Source organism: Salmo salar, chromosome 14 (assembly GCF_965601325.2).
Source record: "Salmo salar chromosome 14, fSalSal1, whole genome shotgun sequence".
Taxonomy (NCBI): Eukaryota; Metazoa; Chordata; class Actinopteri; order Salmoniformes; family Salmonidae; genus Salmo; species Salmo salar.
Window position 1 is genome coordinate 18164589 of NC_138304.1, and position 25164 is coordinate 18189752.

Consider the following 25164-nt stretch of genomic DNA (forward strand, 5'->3'; position numbering starts at 1 on the left):
TCTGAAATAAATCATTCTCTCTACTATTATTCTGACGTTTCACCTTCTTAAAATAAAGTGGTGATCCTAACTGACCTTAACCAGGGAATTTTTACTAGGATTAAAAGTCAGGAATTGTGAAAAACGGAGTTTAAATGTATTTGGCTAAGGTGTATGTAAACTTCTGACTTCAACTGTATATGCCCTACTTATTAGCGTTTCATTGCTGTTGGCCTATTTGTGAACAGCAGAACACATCTGGGGTTTATCTAACAGTAATGTAAATCACTAAGACTAACAAAAGTAGCGCTCCCCATGTGTTTGTGTGGTCTCACAGCATGTCAATGTATTGGTTTATTAGCTTGGGTGTTTATGTTGGCAATGCTCTACAGTTTACACTTTACTTCCATCCTCATGTAACTTTATGGAAGAAGAGGCAGGAGTGAGGACGAGAGAGAGGGAGAGAATGTCAGAGAAAGCGAAAGAGAGAGAGAAAAAACACTTTTGTTGAGAACACTCAGAGCACATGTTGTACTGTGCGAGAGAGTCAAGTCTCACACAACTTATATACACTGAACAAAAATATAAACGCAACATGCAACAATTTCAAAGATTTTACTGAGTTGTAGTTCATCGAAGGAAATCAGTCAATTTAAATAAATTCATTAGGCCCTAATCTATGAATTTCACATGACTGGGCATGGGCTCGGGCATGGGCTCAGCCATGGGTGGGTCTGGGAGGGCACAGGCCCACCCACTTGGGAGCCAGGTCCACCCACTGGGGAGCCAGGCCCAGCCAATCAGAGTTTGAGTTTTTCCTCTCAAAAGGGCTTTATTATAGACAGAAATACTCCTCAGTTTCATCAGCTGTCCGGGTGGCTGGTCTCAGACGATCCTGCAGATGAAGAAGCCAGATGTGGAGGTCCTGGGCTGGCGTGTTTACACGTGGTCTTCGGTTGTGAGGCCGGTTGGATGTACTGCCAAATTCTAGGCGGCTTATGGTAGAGAAATTAACACTAAATGATCTGGAAACAGCTCTGTTGGACATTCCTGCAGTCAGCATGTCAATTGCACGCTCCCTCAAAACTTGAGACATCTGTGGTATTGTTGTGTGTGACAAAACTGCACATTTTAGAGTGGCCTTTTATTGTCCCCAGCACAAGGTGCACCTGTGTAATGATCATTCTGTTTAATCGGCTTCTTGATATGCCACCCCTGTCAGGTGGATGGATCATCTTGGCAAAGGAGAAATGCTTACTAACAGGGATGTAAACTAACTAACAGGGATGTAATTTGTGCACAATATTTGAGAGAAATACTATTTTTGTGCAGATGAAACATTTCTGGGATCTTTTATTTCAGTTCATGAAAAATAGGACCAACACTTTTTATGTTCAGTATAGATTGTTTTTCCAGTGCTGCTGTTGCGAGTCTGTTTCATGTTCCATGGACACATGCAGCTGTTCCATGTAATCATTCATAATGCAAAGGAGTGGGTTCATTCTGGGAAATTAGTGTCTGTGTTCCTAACCCTATGACTCCCCTTTCCTTGCACTGCCAGACAGACGCTCCAGTCTAAACTGTGTGGAGAGATAGAGGGGAATCGGGTTACAAGAGGTCAGCCATGACACCCTGTTTTGGCTTTTTGTTAATTTGGTCATCCGATCGCTCATTTGCATCGGTGTGACAGCTGGCAAATGGAAAACAGTCGTTTGTCCAGTGTCTACCTGTGTGGACGGGTTTCACTTTTTTCTTGTTCTTTTTCTAAAGGTAGCTTCTTGTACGAACAGTGTGGTCCCTTGTAGGACAGGTGAATGGGATGGTTAGAACAGGATGCTACTGCTGAGGTTGAGACAGACAGAGTTCTTTGTCCAATCAGCTCATATTAAACCTGTCCTAGAACCAATCACAACTCTGTATCTTGTATCCAATTCTGATACGAACTAATCCCTTACAAGGAGGTGATATTCTCTGTGTTTTATTTCTTTAAATAGCAGTCTGTTGGAAGCCATTTGTGGTCAGGCACAGTTAAGATCTACTTTAACACTGAGTGGAGTTGTAGCAAAACACGTTCATTTCCCAGGTGTGCCATACAGCTGGTTCTTCACAACTCCTTCACCATTGACTCTGCTAAAAAAAAACACTTAAAATAACGGGAGACGGAATTAGTTAAACACTCTGGGCTGGGGATTCAAAACAGTTCCCTACTACAGACCCATTTCACTAATACATAGTGGCATCAAAAGAGAAAGAGCTTATTTGTTTGGCGAGTCGTCTAATAATGTGTTAGAAGTCAGCCTTAACTAAGAGATCCCAGATGTTAAGAGAGAAGGGGATAGAGGGAAATAAAGGACAATGCAGTATGTAAATACAAACTGGAGCACTGCCAGCACAATGGTTAGACTGAATGAATTCATACTGGACAATATGCACGGAATCACAGAAACACAGTGCTCTTGTATTTTGCGCTCTCCAGTTGTGTGTGTGTGTGTGTTTGGTGATTCACTATGGGCCTAACTCAAAGCAGTGTAGTGTAAGTGGAGATGCAGCGTGGACAGACAGACAGACAGAGGGGCTTTTCTGTTTTATAACAGATTGCACATGAAAGGATTTCATAAAAGCCTTTCCTTTGTGGCTTGTAATTACTAGTGTGCTAATTGCTTCAAATCGCTGACATCTCAAGTCGATAAGGATGAGGACTTCAAAGGGAAGACAACAGCAGGAAAACATCAGTTTTCATAGCTAATATAATGTTCTCTTTTCCTCCCACTTCCTCCACCCTTCTATTTCTCTCTCTTTGTCTCTATCGCTCGTTCTCTCTCTCTTTCTCTCTCTCTTCGTCTCTATCTCTCTTTCTGCCTCTCTTTCTCTATTGCTCTTCCTCTTCGTCTCTTTCTCTGTCTTTCTCTCTCTCTTTGTCTCTATCTCTCTTTCATTCTCTCTTCCTTCCTCTCTCTCTTTCTCTCGCTCTAACTCTCCCACTCATTTTCCTAAATTAAATGAACAACATTGTAACTGTTGTTGTGTTGTCTGTGTGTTTGCAGTACAACAGTGAGACCATGTTCCTGGGCATGCCAGAGGCTGGCCTGGACTTTGTGCCAACCAACCAGGTGGGTTAATTACTCTTCCCCGTGCTTTTGTTTCAAGTCTTAATTAAACACTTTTAAGCCGGCGCATCGCTAAATTAGCGCCTGCTATCAGTCGCCTCCATAATCAGGGACTATTATAACATGTAAACAGAGCGTTTAAACATTGTTGCAGCCTAATCAATGAAGCCACTAAATGCTTGGGTTGTTAGAGAGCTTTTATTTTCTTCCCAGTTAGATTTACAGTTCTACCTAGCTACACAACCTGATGTCATGGTTTCACTTTGCCATAATTGGATGAACGTTGATTTTTGACCTATTAATTCTGCGTGGATACAGGGTTAATTCCGCATGGTTACAGGGTTAAAACAGAAACAACTCAAAGGGTTACGTTTATGTATTAATTCAGAGTGGTTAAGGTTAGGGCTATTTGGGGAAGGCTTCAAACAAAATAATAAACAATACTGTAATGTTTCCATTAATTGTCATCAAGTACTCTTCCTGCTTGCTAGAAAATTGTGAAGTGCTGTGGTGCAGTGGTCTAAGCAGCTGGCTCTGGCTCTGAGCCTCTTGAGTTCCAGTGCTGTGCCATGTGGGGGGGGGGGTTTGGGGGGGGGGGCTACAAAGGTGAGCACCTACAAAGGCATATATCTACGTCCTCAGGACCTTTTCAAACGTCCAAAATCTTTCTTGTGACCAGCCTGAGCTACGGCTGGGCTGGGTAGAGTAGACAAGACCTTGGTTCAAATACTATTTGTGCCTACTTGAGTTTGCATGACTTAATGAACCAATAGAATAGTCCCAAAACGACAAATCCCGCCAATCTGGCACACCCAGCAGGCTAGAGCTAACTGTGAAATAGTATTTGAACCCAGGTCTGGTAGAGTAGACAGCTGCTTAAATGGCCTGTAGGTTGACAGCTATCACTGAAGAGAGGGGCTTTCATGTGTACATGTGCTGCAGGGCTGTTTCTCACTGTATTGTAGTAGGAGAGCTACAGTAGCTATCTGCCCTGGGTGGATGGTGGATTATTTCAGGATACTGGTGGTGTGTTCCTGGTGTTGTTGGGGTTGACCTCGGGTGAAACTCATTTTGAGCGTGGAGCGTCTAACAGTGGGCTGTGTGATAAGTGTAAATACCATTCAGATAAGGCCCAGTGGACAGGCTAATGGTTAGGAGAGGGTATCTATGTGGGTGTGTGTGTGTGTGTGTGTGTGTGTGTGTGTGTGTGTGTGTGTGTGTGTGTGTGTGTGTGTGTGTGTGTGTGTGTGTGTGTGCGCGTGCGCGTGCGTGCGTGCGTGCGTGCGTGCGTGCGTGCGTGCGTGTGTGTGCGCGGGTGGGTGAGGGCCTAGGCCTTAAGGGATGCAACACAATCAAATATTTATAAAGAATCGTATGTTCCTGAGGTAGCCATCATAGCCAGATGAGTCTTTCATGTAGTTATAATTTCCAATTTATTGTGTTTTAGTTCAAACACAGTGTTCCTGTCTGTAGGAAATGGGTAATTAACTGACTTTGTTAATTAACTAAAGGTTTTTTGTTAATTAGCCTTTAGTCTGGGGACTGTAGCGAAATGGAGGTCGCTAGCAGAACAGGAAGCATTCGTATCACAAATTGCTCTTAATAGGATACGGCTGTCCTAAAATAGGATATTTTCAAGTATTGTGGTGGCAGCATCATGTTCTGGGTATGCTTGTCACCGGCCGGGACTGGAGAGTTTGTCAGGATCATAAAAAGATATGAAAGGAGCAAAGCCAAGCTAAAAAGTTACATAAAACCATGCCTCAGTCTTCTACAGTTTTATTTTTCAGCGGGACAGTTACACACATTTTAATGCCAAAGACATACCAGAATAGCAGTGTTCCTGAATGGTCCAGTCTCAGTCCTGATTTAAATCTGCTTTAAAGTCACAGACAAAGTTTGAATATTGCTATCCATCAATGACTCCCAACCAAATTTACTGAGCTTGAGCAATCTTGACATTAATAATGGATACATGTTGCCCTAAGAGTTGTGCAACGTTGGTAGAAACTTATTCAAAAATATTCACAGCTGTAATGGCTGTCAAAGGTGCTTCCACCAAGTATTTAGTCTGGGGTATGAAGGACATACGTAATCGAGACAACTTCGGTTTTGAGTTTTGATTCATTTGGAAAATGTTGTACAATTTTTCCGTCACTTTGGAAATGTGGAGTAAATTGTGTACATCAGTAGGGGGGGAAAATGGTAGTTTATCAATTTTTTGAAAGAATTTTAGGACAGCTACTTGTGAAGCCTGTGTAAGCAGTGTGTATACTTTCACTAGGCACTGCAGCTTGACTTGTTGAATCTCATATTTACTGTCTGCACTAGGGATGTTCTCACTGAAAGAAATGATAATTAAGCTAACTGCTCATTATTGTTATTTTTGTTATTTTATTAGGATCCCCATTAGCTGTTGCAAAAGCAGCAGCTACTCTTCCTGGGGTCCACACAACACATGAAACATGACATAATACATTAATAGACAGGAATAGCTCAAGGACAGAACTACATTTTCTTAGCCTACATATCAATACATACACAAAAACTATCTAGGTCAAGTTAACACTTTTTTTATTCAGTTGAATTTCTTATTATTATGAAATAGAAGTGTTGTGAATTAGTTATACCTGGGGAAATCACATCGATCGAAAATAAGGTTTACAGTCAGGTTAGTGAAATATTGTGTCGGGGAATTATTATTTTGGGGTTTTGTGTTATGCCACATAACTTAAAATGTATGAAGGTGTTGTTTCAGAAGAAGTCACACCTTCCAGCACGCGTATATGAAACACCCTTCACTATAGTCAGAAACACTTTTACTGAGGTGTGCATGCCTGGTACATTTGTTTCACCAGAGATGTTAAAACATGTATAACTCATAGTCATGCAATCGGAGTAATATGCTGAACCCAATCACCTCACGTCTCACTTTTAACCTTCTTAGGCAATGTGTATTTGACAGTATGTGAATAATGAATAAAACATCAATTACGGAAGCATGCATCTGTCTAGGTCAACATTGGTATGTCATTCTGCATCAGACAGTGTTTTGCATCATGTGTATGGACATCATTTAATCTACTGTATACCACTCACACAGTCTGTCGTATCCATGACAACCTTTATTTTATTTACTGAAAATATTTGATCATTTACTTAGTCATAGAGTTTGCCAGATGCCCCCATAATGAACCCCTAAGGGATTTGTTTATACGGTGTATTCCCATTCCAGAAGGAGAGACAACATTAATAAATAGTATTGGAGGTATTATTAATATGGATATAGGGTATTGTAGAGGGAGTACTCAGGAATGTATGGGGGAAATATATTTCATTTTGGCACAGCTGCTTGCATTGGAGCACACTAGTACCCTTATATAGTCCATGTAGTGCTAAAGTGGATATGTATTACACATGTACATGAACAGATATCGATATCCATACAATTTATGGATATATACATAAATGGAAATATTTATGTAATAGTAAATATCTTACCATAGTGGGCTACATTCAGGTCTCTTGAAAAATAGACTTTATCTCAATGAGGTTAACCTGGATATATGACGGTTAGATAAAGCATCCTGGTTGTCCAGAGACCAGGATGTTGCTCTGCTGTTTGTCATTGTTCTCTAGACACTAATCTAAGGCCAGTTTTACATTCCCACTCCAATGGTTATTTGGCCTAATTTGAGGAGGTGGATCTGATCCTAGATCTGTGCCTACGGGTCCTTCCTTCCACCCCTCTCTGACCCTGTGGTGACCATTGACCTTTCTGTGTCCCTTCTGGTAGTTCCGTGTGCCTCCCAACCCCCATCAGACGCAGACCAGCGCCAAGCAGACTGGACCCCTGTGGAAACGAGAAGGCCCTGCTCACTCCGATGGCCCCCGGCTACCCTGGGTAAATATACAAGAACAAGTACACCACCAGCGGGATTTAGAGCTCAGACACAAGGCAGACACCACGTCATTTCAACGTGAATAATTGGCTAATATTTGGTTGATACCTTGACCAATGAGATTCCAACCTATTTTCACCCATTTAAAAACGCAGCCAAAAGTTTGTTCAATTCCAAATTAGTTAGCTATCACTTTCAACCATTTAAAAGCGCAACCAAATTCCAATGGAAAATCTATGTCTGCTTTTTGGTTCAGAAGTCACCGAAATGTGTTACCGCTGCGCTTTCAACCATCTAAAAGCACAGCATAGTTCAAATGGGAACACAATATCAGATATTTTGTTCATATATATAGAACAACTTCATGTGTTGTCACTGTGCTATATCTAATAGCACAACCAAATGACCTGGATTGCAACTGAGATTATGAAAGTACATTGTGCAAGTGATCAGTGCCGTTCGAGATTCTGTGCAGAATATTATAGCAATTGTGGAGATCGCCACAGACCTGTGACCTTGGCGTTTTATCTTGAACATGCACGCTTCCTATGATTACATCAAAATACATTTATTGTTACAGTAACCTCAAAATGTGGATATTTTACTCATTTTATAGTTGAATAAATACTGATACAAGTTTGTAAGATATTCTTAACTTTAGCCTATGTACTGTATTACAAAAGTCATATTAAATTGTGTTTGGTTGACAACACAACCAAATATCAACATTTAAAGGAGATGTATCTACTGCTTGGATTAGTTCCATCAGCCACTGACTTAATCTTCTTCTTTAACTTTTATTGTTGGTTGAAATGGAGACGTGAATCCAGCATGTCATTTGTTAACTTTTCGACAAGCTAATAGGCTATTTACCGTATTGCAAAAAGTGATATTGGATTGTGTTTCTTTGTCAGCGCAACCAAATATCAATATTTAAAGGAGATGTATCTTCTGCTTGGATAGCTCCGTCTGTGCCACTGAGTCTGGCTTTAATTCCAGTTTGTCTACAAATTAATCATTTAGATGGATTCACGTCTCCATTTCAACCAAATATCTAAGTTAAAGAATAGGACTAAATCAAAGAAAACTTTAAATGCACTTTAAATACAGTTTGATTTGATGTAGTCATATTCTTTAACTTAGATTTTTGGTATAGATGGAGACGAGAATCCACAATTTGTTTTTTATTAACTTGTAGATTCCTTTTGAAATCAACCAAATCTTGAAACCCTAGGCCTATAGGTACTGTCTATATTTTGTTGAATCCTGGGTTGATTGAAAAAAGAATTGAAACACTTTCATTTTAAACAATTCTCTCCAAAGTGCGTTATGACAATGTTTCGAACCAAAGGCCACCGTTATACTATGAGTCAAAAAGCCCTTATTACTTTACTTTGGCATATTGTGGATAAAAAATGATTCATTATGAAAGATGACTCCCACACACACTTTTTTTTCTCTATCCCCTCACTCTCTTTCTCTCTCCATGCTCCCCCTTGTCCCAGTCTGTCCATTCATATGTCTGTCTGCTTTTCCCTTCCCTCCTCATCCCTCTTTCATTTACACCCAGACACACATCACACACATACAGTACTGTATATATATATATATATGATACAGCCCAGGATCGAACCAGGGTCAGTTGTGATGCCTCTAGCACTGAGATGCAGTGCCTTAGACCGCTGTGCCACTCGGGAGCTAAATGCTTAGTTTGTAAATTATGTCTGAGTGTTGGAGTGTGCGCCTGGCTATCCTAAATAAAAAACAAGAAAATTGTGTCTTCTAGTTTGCTTAACATAGGAAATGTTCTTTTAAAAGTAAATGTAATTGCTAAAATATATTTAAAAACCAAATACTTTTAGACTTTTACTTAAGTAGTATTTTACTGGGTGACATTCACTTTTACGTGAGTAATTTTCTATTAAGGTATCTTTATTTTTACTCAAGAATGACGTTTCGGTACTTTTCCCACCGCTGATCTTCTGTATACCCCCCTACCTTGTCACAACATAACTGATTGGCTCAAACATATTAATAAGGAAAGAAATTCCACAAATTAACTTTTAACAAGGCACACCTGTTACTTTAAATGCATTCCAGGTGACTACCTCATGAAACTGGTTGCGAGAATGCCAAGAGTGTGCAAAGTTGTCATCAAGGCAAAGGATGAATCTCAAATATAAAATGTATTTTGATTTGTTTAACACTTTTTTGGTTACTACATTATTCCATATGTGTTATTTCATAGTTTTGATGTCTTCCCTATTATTCTACAATGTAGAAAATAGTCAAAATAAAGAAAAACCTTTGAATGAGTATGTGTGTCCAAACTTTTGACTGTTACTGTATATATATATATATATATATATATATATATATATATATATATATATATATATATATATATATATATATATATATATATATACATATACACACACACACACACACACACACACACACGTTTGTTTTACTATCCTTGTGGGGACAAAACAATTGATTCCCATTCAAAATCCGATTTTCCCTAATCATAACCCTTAACCCCTAAACCCAACCCTAACTCCTAAACCTCTAACCCTATTTCTAATCTTAATTGTAACCCTAAACCTAACTCCTAAACCTCTAACCATAATTCTAATCTTAATTGTAACCCTAAACCTAACTCCTAAACCTCTAATCCTAATTATAATCTTAATTGTAACCCTAAACCTAACCCTAACTCCTAAACCTCTAACCCTAATTCTAATCTTAATTGTAACCCTAAACCTAACCCTAACTCCTAAACCTCTAACCCTAATTCTAATCTTAATTGTAACCCTAAACCTAACCCTAACTCCTAAACCTCTAACCCTAATTCTAATCTTAATTGTAACCCTAAACCTAACTCCTAACCCTCTAACCCTAATTCTAATCTTAATTGTAACCCTAAACCTAACCCTAACTCCTAAACCTCTAACCCTAATTGTAATCTTAATTGTAACCCTAAACCTAACTCCTAAACCTCTAACCCTAATTCTAATCTTAATTGTAACCCTAAACCTAACTCCTAAACCTCTAACCCTAATTCTAATCTTAATTGTAACCCTAAACCTAACTCCTAAACCTCTAACCCTAATTCTAATCTTAATTGTAACCCTAAACCTAACTCCTAAACCTCTAACCCTAATTCTAATCTTAATTGTAACCCTAAACCTAACCCCTAAGCCTAAAATTGCCTTTTTTTCTTTGTGGGGACCAGCAAAATGTTTTACTATCCTTGTGAGGACTTCTGGTCCCCACAAAGATATTAAAACCAAACACACACACACCTCACCTGCTCTGTTTCCTTTGTGATCAGGACATTTGTTTTATTGGCAGCAACAGTTCTGTTCACCTTGAACCTAAGCTCTCAGCAGCAGACAGGGTTGAGCAACATCACAGCACTGCATTGCTCTCAAACAAGCCAGGCAGAAAACACACCACAGAATAGAATACGAACCCCTAAAACCGATCACAGTCTGAGATCAAAGCTGTTATAGAGTTATGAATCAAAGACATTTGAATTTAGAATCCAAAATGTTTGAATCACTATCCCAGCACAAAATATCTTTGATTCTTCATGTTCCCTCTTGGTTCAGTAGGCGATTGAAGATAAACGTCAGGTAAATGAGGTTTGGGCTGTCCTTAGGTTGATTTCTTCTTACATTGTGAAACCTGAACTAGTCTCACATCTTTTAGATTTGTGCTCGGTTGTATGTGTTGAGAGAAATATACAGTGCATTCGGGAAAGTATTCAGACTCCTTGACTTTTTCAATAACAAAAAATACATTACAGCCATATTCTAAAATGGATTAAATAGTTTTTTCCATGTATCAGTCTACACCCCATGATGACAGAGCAAAAACAGTTTTTTAGACATTTTTGAACATTTATTAAAAATAAAAAAACTGAAATATAACATTTACATAAGGATTCAGACCCTTTACTCAGTACTTTGTTAAAGCACCTTTGTCACCGATTACAGCCTCATACCCAAGAGTCAAGAGAGTTCAAAGAGACCAAAGAGTTCAATCTTGGTCTCATTAGACCAGAGAATCTTGTCTCTCATGGTGTGAGAGTCATTTAGGTGCCTTTTGGCAAACTCCAAGTAGGCTGTCATGTATCTTTTACTGAGGAGTGGCTTCCTTCTGGCCACTCTACCATAAAGGCCTGATTGGTGGAGTGCTGCAGAGATGGTTGTCCTTCTGGAAGGTTCTCCCATCTCCACAGAGAACCCATCGGGTTCTTGGTCACATCCCTGACCACGGCCCTTCTCCCCCAATGGCTCAGTTTGGCCGGGCTGCCAGCTCTAGGAAAAGTCTTGGTGGTTTCAAACTTCTTCCATTTAAGAACGATGGAGGCCACTGTGTTCTTGGGGACCTTCAATGCTGCAGAAATGTTTTGGTAACCTTCCCCAGATCTGTGCCATGACACAATCCTGTCTCGCAGCTCTATGGACAATTGCTTGGATCTCATGGCTTGGTTTTTGTTCTGACATACACTGTCAACCATGGGGGAAAAAACAATTTAATCAATTTTAGAATAAGGCTGTAACGTAACAAAATGTGGAAAAAGTCAAGGGGTCTGAACACTTTCCGAATGTACTGTAGATGGGAAAAGAGAGAGGCAGAAAGAAGTTGTTTCATTATTAATTGCATTGGCAACATTGCAGCTCGCAGATTCTTGTGCCAATAAATCATATTTGAATGTGAATTGAAGGGGAGGGGGGGGCTGTTTCATATGATAGCTTTATATGCTGTTGAGGCAAAATTATCTCATTTTGTTGCGACACACAAGACATATTGAGGCTCTATTTATTTTTTGCTTTTTAATCCACATCAATTATTTTACTCAGGCTTATCTTGGGCCAATCTAAAATAGCTATTGTGTTTGTCTAAACTTTTATATCAAACTAATAAACGGTTGATCACTGATTAAAACAAACTCTAATAAGAAAGTGCCTTGCCAGATTAGCCAAATGGTTTATGGGTAGGTTAAGTGCTGAGTGGGATTTTTTTTTGGCAAAATAAAACAATAATTATTCATCATAAAAACTGTGTGTAGGCGGTATGGGGCCTTCAATTGGTTGGAGGGAATTCCCCATCTCCCACCCTTCTACCACATACTTAATCTTACAGAATAATTTATGGCATGTTGACTTGAAATAAGTGAATTGAAATGAGAGAAATATCTCGATATGATCAAATTCAGCAGTGGTCTTTTGAAGATTGCTGGTCTGCACTGCACTCATCAGTTGTCACTCATTTTCAAACAGAAATACCATTTTGTGATTTGATGTTGGTTGACATTGACTTATAAGTCATAAGTCTGTTTTTTTAAACTCAGGTCTGCAACTGTTGCTAATCGTAGTCATTCTAGAGGCTAAACAAAAAACAAAAATCGTCCTGCCATGTCTTGCAATGTTCTAAATATCCTCCTGATGTTAGGATTTGTTTTTTCATTTTAAAGGGGCATTCGTAATATGAATACAATATATTTGAATGGATTTAATCAAAATAGGCCCACCAGCAGGCATTTGCATAGTTCTGAGCAGAATGGGACTCAAATGGGATCAATGGAATGCAGACCGTGAGGGAAAGTGGATATTCGTCTAATCCGTTATGATTTTTGTGTTCTAACAGACCCACAATGTGGTTGCTGAAAAAGGATTTGGAAATATTTGGCTGTTTTTGCTGCATAATATTTAGAAATAGTCCTTTTCGGGGTTCGAAAGAATGCTAACTCCCGTTCGTGTCAGCTGGTATCATATAGTGGCCACATAGAAAGAATGCTAACTCCCGTTCGTGTCAGCTGGTATCATATAGTGGCCACATAGAAAGAATGCTAACTCCCGTTCGTGTCAGCTGGTATCATATAGTGGCCACATAGAAAGAATGCTAACTCCCGTTCGTGTCAGCTGGTATCATATAGTGGCCACATAGAAAGAATGCTAACTCCCGTTCGTGTCAGCTGGTATCATATAGTGGCCACATAGAAAGAATGCTAACTCCCGTTCGTGTCAGCTGGTATCATATAGTGGCCACATAGAAAGAATGCTAACTCCCGTTCGTGTCAGCTGGTATCATATAGTGGCCACATAGAAAGAATGCTAACTCCCGTTCGTGTCAGCTGGTATCATATAGTGGCCACATAGAAAGAATGCTAACTCCCGTGCGTGTCAGCTGGTATCATATAGTGGCCACATAGAAAGAATGCTAACTCCCGTGCGTGTCAGCTGGTATCATATAGTGGCCACATAGAAAGAATGCTAACTCCCGTTCGTGTCAGCTGGTATCATATAGTGGCCACATAGAAAGCGGTGGTGGTACTTGAAGATGTAATGCAGTTGATTGGTGACGATGACATAAGCATGTATTGGGTTTGACCTCTATACAAGCGTTATACTCCGATCTTTACTCCAAAATAGTGTGAAATACAATACACATATACACAATAGCCAAATAATAGGTCAAATTGTATAGGGGGAAATTAGGAGATTCTGAATCTTTCCCCTACTGGGGGACACGTGAGTGGCGTCGCCATGGTATTTCCATTGTTTTGGTCGAGTTTGATTGATCTCTTTACCGCATCTATTGTTCTCGACTGAAAAGGACAATGGGCGATTGAAGAGAATGACAGATAAAATATATATATATATGTATTCAGGACAAGGCTTGATATTAGAAAATGTGCTTACATGAAGCAATATGAAGGTTTTTGTTTTGACAAATGAATGGCAGCATGAAAGGCCTTTCAGATAAAAAACAACTACTTGGTAATAAGGCCTTCCGATACTGTCCATGTTAGTTTGGAACGTTCTTTTTCTTTAGGGTGCTAATTAGCACAAGGCTACAGCTGTGTGGGCGTACTGTATCTGTACTGGAGGTACAATATGTTACCTATCTTTCTATTTTTATTCACTACAGATGGTGTCGGTGTGTTAGAATGGGAGGACAACATGAAACAACACGTCGTGTTTGTCTTCAAAGTATTATCCGAGACCAAATAGACTGAACAGTAACAAGTATCACTATGTTGACCTCTGATACCGTGACCTGGACATCCAATACCTCACCTTTAGAACAAATGATGATAAAGTCAGTAATAGACAGGATGATACTTATCTCTCTCTCTCGCTCTCTCTGTCTTTTTCTCTTTCTCTCTCTGCCTCTCTCTCTCTGCCTTTCTCTCTCTCTCTCTGCCTCTCTCTCTCTATCTCCGCTTCTCTCTCTCTGCCTCTCTCTCTCTGCTTCTCTCTCTCTCTCTCTGCCTCTCTCTCTCTGCCTCTCTCTCTCTGCTTCTCTCTCTCTGCTTCTCTCTCTCTCTCTGCTTCTCTCTCTCTCTGCTTCTCTCTCTCTTTCTGCCTCTCTCTCTGCCTCTCTCTCTCTGCTTCTCTCTCTCTCTTTCTGCCTCTCTCTCTCTCTCTGCCTCTCTCTCTCTCAATTGGAGATTTGTCTCTCTTCTCTCGTGTTGATCACATGGTATGCAGCAGCACACCATCACTCTCAAGTTAGACATAATATTGCTGTGTGTCTGGCTTCTGAGCAAACAACCCAAGTTCTCCCAAGACTCTTCGGTGTGAGTTATCAGAAAACCAGAGTAAAGATGGGTGTGTTTTTCTAGGAGGGCCACAGAATGTAATAACAACAACTACACCAGAACTCTGCACAGGAAGTGACAGTTATATAACTGTCGTGTTTGTTGTTGTTATGTAATTATCAATGTTTTATGCCCATACTTTAAAACGTCTTTGACACAACATTGACTTGCCCTTTTCCGTTCCTATATAAGGTATTTCTGTAGGCCTATGTATAGTGAAAATTAAATAATTTGTCAAATTTGAAATATCAATATCAAAGTAACCCTAGACAACAACAATTGTGACAATCTGTTGTTGTTTTTATCACAGCTAAATAATGTATTGTTCCTGAAAACCTTACTGTGTGAATTATGCCAACGTATTTCACACCAACCAACCAAAGTTGACATCTGCGAGAGGAAACACAATCAAATATGCAAATGTGTGCAAAATGTTAGCTTTCGGCAGAGAAGGAAAGAGAAGTTGAAGGAAGCTCATTAAAACGATTATTGCCATCTTTTAGAAGAACAGTTGGGCTGCTATTTATTTCAGTAGAGATAGGTTTTTGAACCGATTCTCTGCCTAATTGCCTGGAGTTGGCTGTCTGTCAGCTCCATTTTGTTTTCAGCAAATAAAAGCTGTAAATTAGCCGTAATGAAAATCTTGGAGAGAATCAACAAGGAGTTAGTAGAGGCGGAATGTAACTCCTGAGCCCGCCGATGAAGCTGGGAAAAAAGACGCTTCTGGGGGAGAGAGAAAAAGAAAACATTTCAAGTTGTATCAGAAGGTCGATTTGTTGTGCTGTCTTCTTTTGGAAAGCTTCACCGAGTTAACTGGAACCTTCAGGGTCGTACTGATCAAGAGCAATTGAATGTGTTAAATAGTTCTCTCCCTTGATGGAAATAATTCCTCTTCCAGAGCTCTAAAGATGTAGACCATACCTCATATTTCCTGTTGATTCAAAGTGATTGCAGTTTGTTGCAGTGTTTACCAAATAATTAATGTATTTGCCTCAGATTTATACCGCCTTTCATCTGCCTTGGCTGTTTTACATTTTTCCCCGGCGAGCTAAAAAGGGGTGGAAGGACATAGGGGTTTTTAAAAGACATAGAATACAGCACAGCCAAGTGGAACTGACTGTCAAGACGCATAAAAGAAGCCTTTCGTTAGAAGTTAATGAGGGAACATTTACATACATTTATCTACGCTCAAACCCCCTTTGATTTAGCCGGAATCATTGAAAAACATGCCCAAATACATTTACACACATTTGTTGAAATGCAAAATGAGATTATATGTATCCTGTGTTGTAGTTGATCATGAATGCATGAATTAATTCAAGTAATCATGATTGCATTAACGATTAATGATTAATCCTCATTGTTGGCATCGTTGATCACAAAAATCGTTCGAGGCTGTGTACATCATTAGTCCTAATTGCCTACTAATAATAGCATCAATTCAGGAGGTATTTACAGAAGTCCCATTGCACAGTCTTAATAAAGACTCATGGAACCATAGTAGTCTATTAATGAGGACTAGAATGATATGATGCAATCTGCATGTTCTGTATTGCGGTGCTGTAATTGAGCGTTAGTGTTATAATACTGTAATTATAATGAATTGGATTTATTTTCCAGTCGCTCAAAGAGCTTTACATTGTCCACTACTACCAAAGTGTAGCATCCACCTCTATTATGTTCCTAGGCCTAATGTGTTTGAGTGCTCAGTTTGGGTGGACTTGCATCCACTAAAAACGATTTGCTAAATTATCATTTTGTAATATTATTATTTCTCTAATGTTTCTTCCTCTCCTCTTCTTTTGCAGTCCTACCCAGTGCCCAGTTTGGGGGATGAAGACTTCAACATTCCACCCATCACACCTCCCACCATCCCAGAACACATGCTGCACCCCCACCTACCAGAGTCGGAGTCTGGCTCCTACCACCCACTGGCCCCCTCTCACTCCCAGAGTGGCCTGCACCCCTTCCACCTGCAGGGAATGGACATGATGGGTCAGGATGGAGGGCTGTTGAGCCAAAATGGCGGTCTAATGTCCAGCACCCTGTCTGTGGTGAGTCTAGCCTGATGCCACTAGCAAGCAGTGTGCAGAGATCACTGTAAATACGTAAGTGGGTTTTTCTGTTCTGGATGGCAGCTGGGGGTGCAGGCACGTGTTCCATCCCAGCAACAACACACCTCATCCAACTAATCAAGGGCTTGACGATTAGCCGGTTAGTTCAGTCATATGTGTTAGCGCTGGGGAAGAACAAAAGCCTGGATAACACATTGGGTCTCCGGGACCAGGATCGAAGAACAGTATTCTTTTGGATGACCCATGAGTTGTCAGTTGGGTGATTAAGCTTTTTCCCCTTCATTTCATTCGAAATCGAAAACAAACTAGTGGGATGACATTCAGCAGAAATACGCTCAATACAAGTTTTGACTTTTCAAGAAGTGGAGAAATGAAACTTAAACTTTTGGATTTGGCTTTCCTTGCAGAAACCTCATGATGTGATAGGTGACATGACTAATCGTGGTTTACCACTCCGCATAGGTATTGGACTTAATCTCCCATTCGAGTCAAAGTGAAACTTCTCAGGTCCCGCTCTCAGCCAGAAGTTCTTTCTGCCCTTGGCCATGTACACCATGTTCACCATGTTCACCGATAAACAACAATATTATGTCTCAACAGCACCTCCACCACTGAGGAACTACGTGATTGAACTGTGTGCGGTCTACATGCTCTTCATGATTTTCCCTGCTGCATATTTATTTCCATTAATCAGACAGGTGTAGCTGTTTAGCTCCACATAACCCTGTTCTTGAACCATATAACCCAATTTCAGGTTTTCAATGTGGAGCTTAAAGGTCCCACACAGTCAAAATCATGTTTTTAATAAAAATGTCCTGATATTTGAATGGAACCAGATCAAAGTATGAAAAATGACTGTAGCTGGTACATTGCTAGGTTTTGATCATAAAGTTACTGGTCCCCTCCCTTGTGTCAACAATTTGAGTTCAGGAAGCGGAAGCTCCTGAGAGCTGAAGCTCTTATGCAGAGCGACTTACAGGAGCAATTAGGGTTATGTACCTTGCTCAAGGGCACATTGGCAGATTTTTCACCTGGTCAGCTCGGGGATTTTAACCAGTGACCTTATGGTCAATGGCCCAATGCTCTTAACCGCTAGGCTAATCGCCGCCCTATCACATGAAGCCCCTCATTTTAATACACCAATGGTAACATCTTATTCTCCTCCCTAATATAAATAATACCACCTTGTAACTATCATAACAGAAGGTGTGTTCGCAGAGGGCTGTGATTTACATAGCTAGCTAGGTAGTCTACTGGTGCCAATGTAACAGTGTAGGTTCCGTCCCTCTCTTCGCCCCAACCCGGGCTCGAACCAGGGACCCTTGCACACATCAACAACTGACACCCCACGAAGCATCGTTACCCATCGCGCCACAAAAGCCGCGGCCCTTGCAACGCAAGGGGCAACCCTACTTCAAGTCTCAGAGCGAGTGACGTCACCGATTGAAACGCTATTAGCGCGCACCACCGCTAACTAACTAGCCATTTCACATCGGTTACACCAACATTTTACTTGTGTCAGCAAATATAATTACAGGTTTCCCCTATTCGTCTATGTCAAAGATACTTACAGGTTTCCCTTTCATCTGTGTCTGCTCTCAGCTAGTTACTGGCTAACAGAGGAGGCTGATGGGATGAGCTATAGGAGGATAGCATTGTAATGGCTGGAATGGAATGAATGGAATTTAGCTTCACTGAATTTTCTCAAATTCTGAGCATTTTTTTCATCCCCAAAAATATTATGGGTGATGTTTGGATCACTCAAAAGGCTATTTTACATTTGAATCAGAATGACTGTGCGGGACCTTTAATGATTTCCTAGTCTGGCCGTCACAGCCTATTTTCCACTTTAAGCCAAGCATCTTAGCTACCACCATATTATGTTTCACATTCACTCGGTAGCTAAAACATTTCGAAACATGAGTGTTTTCTATTGCTCAGCATTCGTAAACTACTTTTACTAAAAGGAAATAGGAGCTCGGATAGGATGACGTGCCGGCTGAAAGATTCCCCAGATTGACAAAGGGCATTTTGTTCCCGTTCACCTTAATGTTCTCACAGAACATCCATTTAGAGTGGCTATGAATTATGGTTGCCAGGCAACGGGGCCGAGAGCTTGTTGCCACGGCGAGGAATGAAAGAGGCTGGTCGATTCTATTGGTCTGGAGCATTAGCCCCATGTCTTCTTCTATACGTTTAGCCTTCATTCTCTCAGTCTCTTGCCATTCATTGTTATTAAGCGCCGATAGTTGATTATAAGGAAGGCCATTTGAGTAAGTGTTAGATTCATAGGGAAATCGTCTAAGAGAAATTCACTTCTGCGGATGTGATTTTTTTCACAGAAGTTGGGATAAAAGCAGTGTATCGTCTAACCTTTTTAAATTGGGAAGATATTGAGAAAAATGTCTGGTTCAGGGAATACGATATAAGCCTACAGATAAGTAGTTTCCTCTCTCCGTAGTTTTAAATTGACTAAATTACTAAATTACAATCTCATTTACATTTTTGTCTATTTTTTTTTTACCAGCATTCCACTGCCACCAATTTCCTGTTTGTAATGCACTAATTTGCCGTTTTTTTCCATAGAAATCCATCCACATGTTATCATATCAATAACTTATCTGTAGGCCTATATCGTATTCCCAGAACCAGACATTTTTCTGAATATCATCCCAATTTAAAAGGTTAAAGACACACTGCTTTTATCCCCAGTTTCTGTGAGAGAAAACAATCACATCTGCAGAAGACGATTTCCCTATGAATCTAACACTTACTCAAATGGCCTTCATTAGAATCAACCATCGGTGCTTTAATAAATGAATGGCCAGAGACTATACCATAAGATATGGATTGTTGGAGACGGACGGAAATAAAAGAATCCTTGGCATCCATTCATATTAGTGTCATAATGATGACCTGGCTTGTGACTCACCTCTCCGATAATTCTGAAAGTTCCCCCACGTCGTCATGGGGATTAGGTTGTGTTCCTCTGTTACTGGCGGTTACCAAACGGCTCGACACCAAATCACACCCCCTCCCTGTTTTATTTACAACCACATCACCCATGTCCTGTCTGGCTGAACCAACAGTCACACATCTGTATAGGGAGAGGAGGTGTTCAGTGGGTGAGCTGCTCTAAGGGGAAAGATTGTGTAGCCTGTGTACCGGTCTGCTCTAGCCGCCTTGTCATGTTTGTCATGACAACAACAACACAACACTGACCTTAGATCAGTATTTTGAATTGGATTTTATTTATGAATATAATCCTTACAAGGATCATGTTAAATATTGGACCTGCTATATAGACGATTGCTTTGTGTTCTGGACGGGTTCCGAAATTAAACTCAATTCATTTCTTAGCTACATTAACTCTAGAGTACAATCGATTTCCTTCACTATGGAAAAAAATCATTAACTCTATGTACTTGTTACAAAGAAGAGATCATCTCTAAGTACTACAGTTTACAGAAAACCTACAGATAAAAAATACTGTATTGACAGCTGATAGTTACCACCCTCTCCCCCTAAAAAATAGGTTTTACTAGTAAGCCAACGTCATAGACTGCGTTGCATCTGTGGCGCAAAGGAAGAATATGATAGACAATCAAATTCTCTCCTCGAGTGTTTTCGCTTGAGACGATACCTCGATATCTGGCTTGATAAATCTAAAAAAACAAGTCAAAAGCTTGAACAGAAGCTAGTTACTTAATAAATCCCTACAAAACAGAAGAAACCGTTTTCTGTCAACTATATACCTACTTTCAATGATAGCTGTAATGGCATCAAGTCTACTGCCAATAAACATTGGCACATATTACCCTCAGACTCCTCTTTAAATTCCGCCTTCCAGAATCCACCTTTATTCACCTATAAACGATCAAGAAATGTATCGAGCAGGCCTTCATAGAAGGATGCTTCTCATGTACCTCCTGTAGCACCATAAGAAAGTGTTCTAACGTTGTATGCCCTCAGACTTCTAGGACCTATCAAATAAAGTAATGTGTAACTTGCACTACTAAAGGAGTTATTGATATGTTTTAGTGTTCTTGTAATAAGATTTGTATTGAAAAAAACATCCCGTGTCTTGAAAGTACGCCTTGGAGAACATAAATGTACTGTCAGACGTCAAGACATCACCTCGCCGGTTGCGAGACACTTTATAGGACAAAACCATTCTGTGATGAATTGCGTGGCGTCGGGATCGAAAAAGTTCATCCAGCGCGTAGAGGACGGGACTATTGACAACAAATGACTCCACAGAGAAGCCATGTGGATATGTAAATACAATTCTGTATCTCTACACGGTTCAAATGAATAATTCGATTTCACCTCCTTCCTATAAGCCAAATTTAGACTGTTATACAAGAACACTGTCCATATCAGACTTTGCATGTCATTTATGAGTTGGCCCCACATATTTATGAACGGCTGTGCCTGATGTCCTTTGTGGTGGACTATCTCATGAATTGAGATGATGTATTTAAGTGAGCGGACACCCGGGGGCGATTGATTTGTGATTTGCCCTTCGTGCCCGCTCCCATACCCCATAATTCTGTATTGCTTTGTGACTCATTTGCAAGAAGGTAGACCAGAAAAGCCACATCTCTGATTGGCAGATGAGTGGCAACCCTGATTAGAACCACCTGCTGCCCATCTGTTGTTCTTTACAAATGCTGTTTTGAATTCAAATAAAATTGAATCTATCCCTGAAAATAATTAAAAACAATGAATAATCAAGGAAGCTTTATGCAACATCTTTTTGAGTGCGAACCCATTACACCTTTTTGTTTGACTGAATTCGCGGGTTTTATGCACCAGCCAAGCTTGTGGGAGAGCGCGATGGTTCTCTTTTGATCAGTATGTATGACCAACTTCAAGAGGTCGTGGTGATATAAGCTGTTCTACTTAGTTCATTGACTTTCATTGAACCAGAAAAAAGCAGAAAAGGGGCCTCCCGACTGGGGCGGCGGTCTAAGGCACTGCATCACAGTGCTAGAGGCATCACTACAGATCCGGGTTCGATCCCGGGCTGTGTCGCAGCCAACCGGGAGACCTATGAGGCGGCACACAATTGGCCCAGCGACGTCCGGGTTAGGGGAGGGTTTGGCCGGCCGGGATGTCCTTGTCCCATCTCGTTCTAGCGACTCCTGTGGCAGGCTGGGCGCACGCGCTCTGACTTCAATCGCCAGCTGTACGGTGTTTCCTCCGGCACATTGGTGTGGCTGGTTTCCGGTTTAAGCGAGCAGTGCGGCTTGGCAGGGTCGTGTTTCGGAGGACGCAATGCTCTTGACCTTCGCCTCTCCTGAGTCCGTACGGGAGTTGCAGCGATGTTACAAGACTGTAGCTACCAATTGGATATCACGATTACGGGGTAAAAAAGTAAGAAAAAAGCTGAAAAAAACAGCGAGGGGGTGTTTCGCTTCCTCTTCCATCTCTGATATAAGGGGTTAAGGTGTTAGTTAGCTGGAGGGGATGGATGGGGTTAATTCGCTGTAGATTATAAGGTTAACAGGAGTCACCTGTCTGGTGTTGATGCAAGCCCCTGCTGTCGGGGACATTGTGTAGGACACTGTGTCAGGGACAATAGCAGACGTGAGGCGTCGCTCAGGGCACCTGTCAGTCCCTATGGTAGCAGGTGACCTGGCCACACTCAGGGAGGGAGGGGCCACACGGAGGGGGGCTATTCAATCAAACCAAATAGACCAAAATGACGTTGTTGTGCTGAAGGATGCAAGTTGTATCAGTCATGGTTGAAACAATGTTCAGTGTGTGAAGGAAAATTTGTGAGTATGTGTGTGAACAAGCAGATGTTTCAAGCGCGTTTCTAAGAGTAGGTTAACCATTGTCAAGAGTAACATTGTTGTATGCCATTTTTATGCCATTTAAAAACAAATCTACGTTGTTTTTTGTCAGATGCAACAAATGGTCAACTCCGATTCCCGGTACAGCAGCCATCAGCCAATGGAAGCGCTCAGACCCAGGAGCCAATCAGGCATGGGACATCAGAGTCAGCTGACCACCATCAACCAATCACAACTCAATGCGCAGTTGGGACTGAGCGGGAACAACGTTACCCATAATTCCCCATCTCCCCCTGGGAGCAAGTCAGCCACACCCTCTCCTTCTAGTTCCGTACATGAGGATGACAATGAAGAATCAATAAAGGTGAGCATAGAGATGAATACATACATGCACGTGTGTGGCGCACACACACACGCCCCCCCCCCCCCCCCCACACACACACACACACACACACACACACACACACACACACACACACACACACACACACACACATACAGAGAGCACAGAGGGAGAGAGAGAACCGACACACGCAAACACACCCTCAAAACAACTAACTTCCTTATTATACACCCCCCCCCCCCCACACACACACATGCACACGCATGCACATACACACACATACACCTATTTGTATAAGTGTGAGTCATCTGTAACCTTTGCGCCATTGCATTTGCTTACCCTTTCCCTTGGAGAATGAAGTCACAGTGGAGAGCTGCTATCTTAATGCTTATGTGATTGCTCATACAATGGTGCCATTTTCCATGCATATACAACACTATATGGAAATCAGACCAACGGGTACGTTTCCCAAACACCTTTGCCATATTCCACACCCTTATTTCCACCGTATGTTTTAACTGCAAATAGCAATCTTTTGGGAAATGAAACTATTTCAATATTTTATGTGCCCCTCTGGAAAAATCCTTATGTTTAATTTAGTGGAGTATAAAATGTAATGCGGTCAACATTTCAGAAATGTGCACTGCGCTATCGAGAGTTATGGCTATTTCTGTGTTTCAAGGAAAAAAGCAATTTCGAAACATATTCATAAAATGATGGATAAATGAAAGTCTTGCATAGTCGTAGCTACCGGTACTAACATCTGTCAAGGTCTTTTTATACAGAAACCATTTCTATCTGTTTGCAAACTCTCACATTCATGGTCATGTTCATTATCTCACATAGAAAACAAATTGTTTTAAACGGTACATTCCTACTGGACAAGATCAGGTAAATAAACCGAAATATTTATGAATGTTCTGGAAAATGTTAGGAAGGATATACAGTCAGCATTTTAAATAGTGCCCTGAGCTTTTCCTGATCGTGGTAAGGAAAAACTCTGTGTCCTACAGTATACTGTACATAGCGTGTCTACTATTAAAGTCCGTTCTGATCTATTGAAACAATCAACACTCACTCGTCACACACTTTGCTCCATCCAGAAGCACATTTAGTCTGACCATTCCTTCCATCTCTCTTCATCAGGCAGAGAAGCGACCGGCAGCGGTCGAGACGCCCAAAAAGCCCAAGACCCCCAAGAAGAAGAAGAAGAAGGACCCCAACGAACCCTCGAAGCCAGTTTCTGCCTACGCCCTGTTCTTCAGAGACACCCAGGCAGCCATCAAGGGCTCCAACCCCAATGCTACCTTTGGAGAGGTGTCCAAGATAGTGGCCTCCATGTGGGACGGCCTCGGAGAGGAACAGAAGCAGGTACGACACCTATAGTACAATGCATCCTCATACCTCCTCATACCTTTTCATATACACTTCCTTGTTGGACTTCATTAGACAGGATCAGCCCCACTCTGATGCTATAGAATAGATTATAATATACACTGAGTATACCAAACTTTAGGAACACCTTCCTAATATGGAGTTGCACCCCCTTTTGCCCTCAGAACAGCCTCTATTCGTCGGGGCATGGACTTTACAAGGTGTTGAAAAGTATTCCACAGGGATGCTGGCCCATGTTGACTCCAATGCTTCCCACAGTTGTGTCAAGTTGGCTGGATGTCCTTTCGGTGGTGGACCTTTCTTGATACACACTGGAAATTGTTGAGCGTGAAAAACTCAGCAGCGTTGCAGTTCTTGACACAAACCGGTGCGCCTGGCACCTACTACCATACCCTGTTCAAAGGCACTTCAGTCTTTTCTCTTGCCCATTCACCCTCTGAATGGCACACAGACACAATCCATGTCTCAATGGTCTCAAGGCTTAACATGTTTTATTTAACCTGTTTCCTCCCCTTCAGCTACACTGAAGTTTATTGAACAAGTGACATCAATAAGGGATCATAGTTTCACCTAGATTCACCAATTCAGTTTATGTCATGGAAAGAGCAGGTGTTCTTAATGTTTTGTATACTCAGTGTATTAGATTATAAAATAATAGAATATAAGGTTATTGTCCTCACAAAAAGAGGGAGAAAAAGTTGATGAAAAAAACCCAACATTAAATGCTTTTCACAGTTTTACAGTAGAAATAGCTAGTGGCTCTCCCTGGTCCTGTGGCTCTGCTACTGTGAATGCTACTGTGTGTTTTGACTTACAAATGGCCTCTTGACAGAAGCAAATGGAAGAGAAAGCTTTTACATATTTATTCTAGTAAGCGCCGTGCTATTGTCCTATTACATACGCGCACATGCACACACACACACACACACTCACTCACTCACAGA

The 25164-nt window shown here is 41.0% G+C and overlaps 1 protein-coding gene across 2 annotated transcripts in view; it reads left to right on the forward strand.

The window, feature by feature from the left end:
• LOC106568871 (thymocyte selection-associated high mobility group box protein TOX) overlaps window positions 1-25164 on the forward strand; it is a 58679-nt gene that overhangs the window by 20263 nt on the left and 13252 nt on the right. The window contains exons 2-6 of one of the 2 annotated variants that reach the window (XM_014139626.3): window positions 3024-3089; window positions 6883-6990; window positions 16415-16660; window positions 22595-22846; window positions 23972-24196. In XM_014139626.3, coding sequence (XP_013995101.1) covers window positions 3024-3089; window positions 6883-6990; window positions 16415-16660; window positions 22595-22846; window positions 23972-24196 — 897 coding nt within the window. The remainder of the gene's footprint in view (window positions 1-3023; window positions 3090-6882; window positions 6991-16414; window positions 16661-22594; window positions 22847-23971; window positions 24197-25164) is intronic. The other variant, XM_014139627.3, reaches the window with a different exon arrangement.